The sequence below is a fragment of the Penaeus chinensis genome, chromosome 15 (genome assembly GCF_019202785.1).
Source record: "Penaeus chinensis breed Huanghai No. 1 chromosome 15, ASM1920278v2, whole genome shotgun sequence".
Classification (NCBI taxonomy): domain Eukaryota; kingdom Metazoa; phylum Arthropoda; class Malacostraca; order Decapoda; family Penaeidae; genus Penaeus; species Penaeus chinensis.
Genome location: NC_061833.1, coordinates 21,582,572 through 21,583,786, shown reverse-complemented (window position 1 = coordinate 21,583,786; position 1,215 = coordinate 21,582,572). Strand labels below are relative to the sequence as shown.

General features: G+C 45.8%; 1 protein-coding gene across 1 annotated transcript in view; it reads left to right on the top strand.

Moving 5' to 3' along the window:
• Positions 1–469, top strand: part of LOC125032777 (protein unc-50 homolog) — a 27,265-nt gene extending 26,796 nt beyond the window's left edge. The window contains exon 8 of the mRNA XM_047624128.1: positions 25–469. Coding sequence (XP_047480084.1) covers positions 25–161 — 137 coding nt within the window. The 3' untranslated portion in view covers positions 162–469. The remainder of the gene's footprint in view (positions 1–24) is intronic.
• The last annotated feature ends 746 nt before the right edge of the window (positions 470–1,215 follow it).

Genomic DNA, 1,215 nt, shown 5'->3' with positions numbered 1-1,215 from the left:
TACATAAATACATTTCTTTTACAGCACTACCCATTTTGAAACAGCCAAGAGTATTCTTGTATGCATTACCTCTCCTGGTGGTCTTCTTCCTGCTGAGTCTGGCCTTCGGGATGAACTTGTGTGGCACCCTCATGGATTTCTACAGCTACCGTGTACTCTGAAGATATCGGCAGCTCACGGTGTTGCTGATGGCCATTTTTCTTTTTTTTGTTTTTCTTTTTCTTTTTCTTTTTTCTTCTCTTCCTTTTTTCTTTTCTTTTTTTTCTTCTTTGTCTCTCCCCTTAATATCTCATCCATAGGTGTGAAGAAATGATATTTATTTTATGAAGTTAGTTTGCAAATTGAGTAAAATAGGGATTGATAGGTAGTTATTTTCCTCTCTGTTCTCTCTCTCTCTCTCTCTCTCTCTCTCTCTCTCTCTCTCTCTCTCTCTCTCTCTCTCTCTCTCTCTCTCTCTCTCTCTCTCTCTCTCTCTCTCTCTCTCTCTTCTTCTCCTCTCTCTCCTTCTCCTCCCTCTCCACCCTCTTCCTCTTCCTCTTCCTTTCCTTCCTCTTCCTCTTCCTCTTCCTCTTCCTCTTCCTCTTCCTCTTCCTCTTCCTCTTCCTCTTCCTCTTCCTCTTCCTCTTCCTCTTCCTCTTCCTCTTCCTCTTCCTCTTCCTCTTCCTCTTCCTCTTCCTCTTCCTCTTCCTCTTCCTCTTCCTCTTCCTCTTCCTCTTCCTCTTCCTCTTCCTCTTCCTCTTCCTCTTCCTCTTCCTCTTCCTCTTCCTCTTCCTCTTCCTCTTCCTCTTCCTCTTCCTCTTCCTCTTCCTCTTCCTCTTCCTCTTCCTCTTCCTCTTCCTCTTCCTCTTCCTCTTCCTCTTCCTCTTCCTCTTCCTCTTCCTCTTCCTCTTCCTCTTCCTCTTCCTCTTCCTCTTCCTCTTCCTCTTCCTCTTCCTCTTCCTCTTCCTCTTCCTCTTCCTCTTCCTCTTCCTCTTCCTCTTCCTCTTCCTCTTCCTCTTCCTCTTCCTCTTCCTCTTCCTCTTCCTCTTCCTCTTCCTCTTCCTCTTCCTCTTCCTCTTCCTCTTCCTCTTCCTCTTCCTCTTCCTCTTCCTCTTCCTCTTCCTCTTCCTCTTCCTCTTCCTCTTCCTCTTCCTCTTCCTCTTCCTCTTCCTCTTCCTCTTCCTCTTCCTCTTCCTCTTCCTCTTCCTCTTCCTCTTCCTCTTCCTCTTCCTCTTC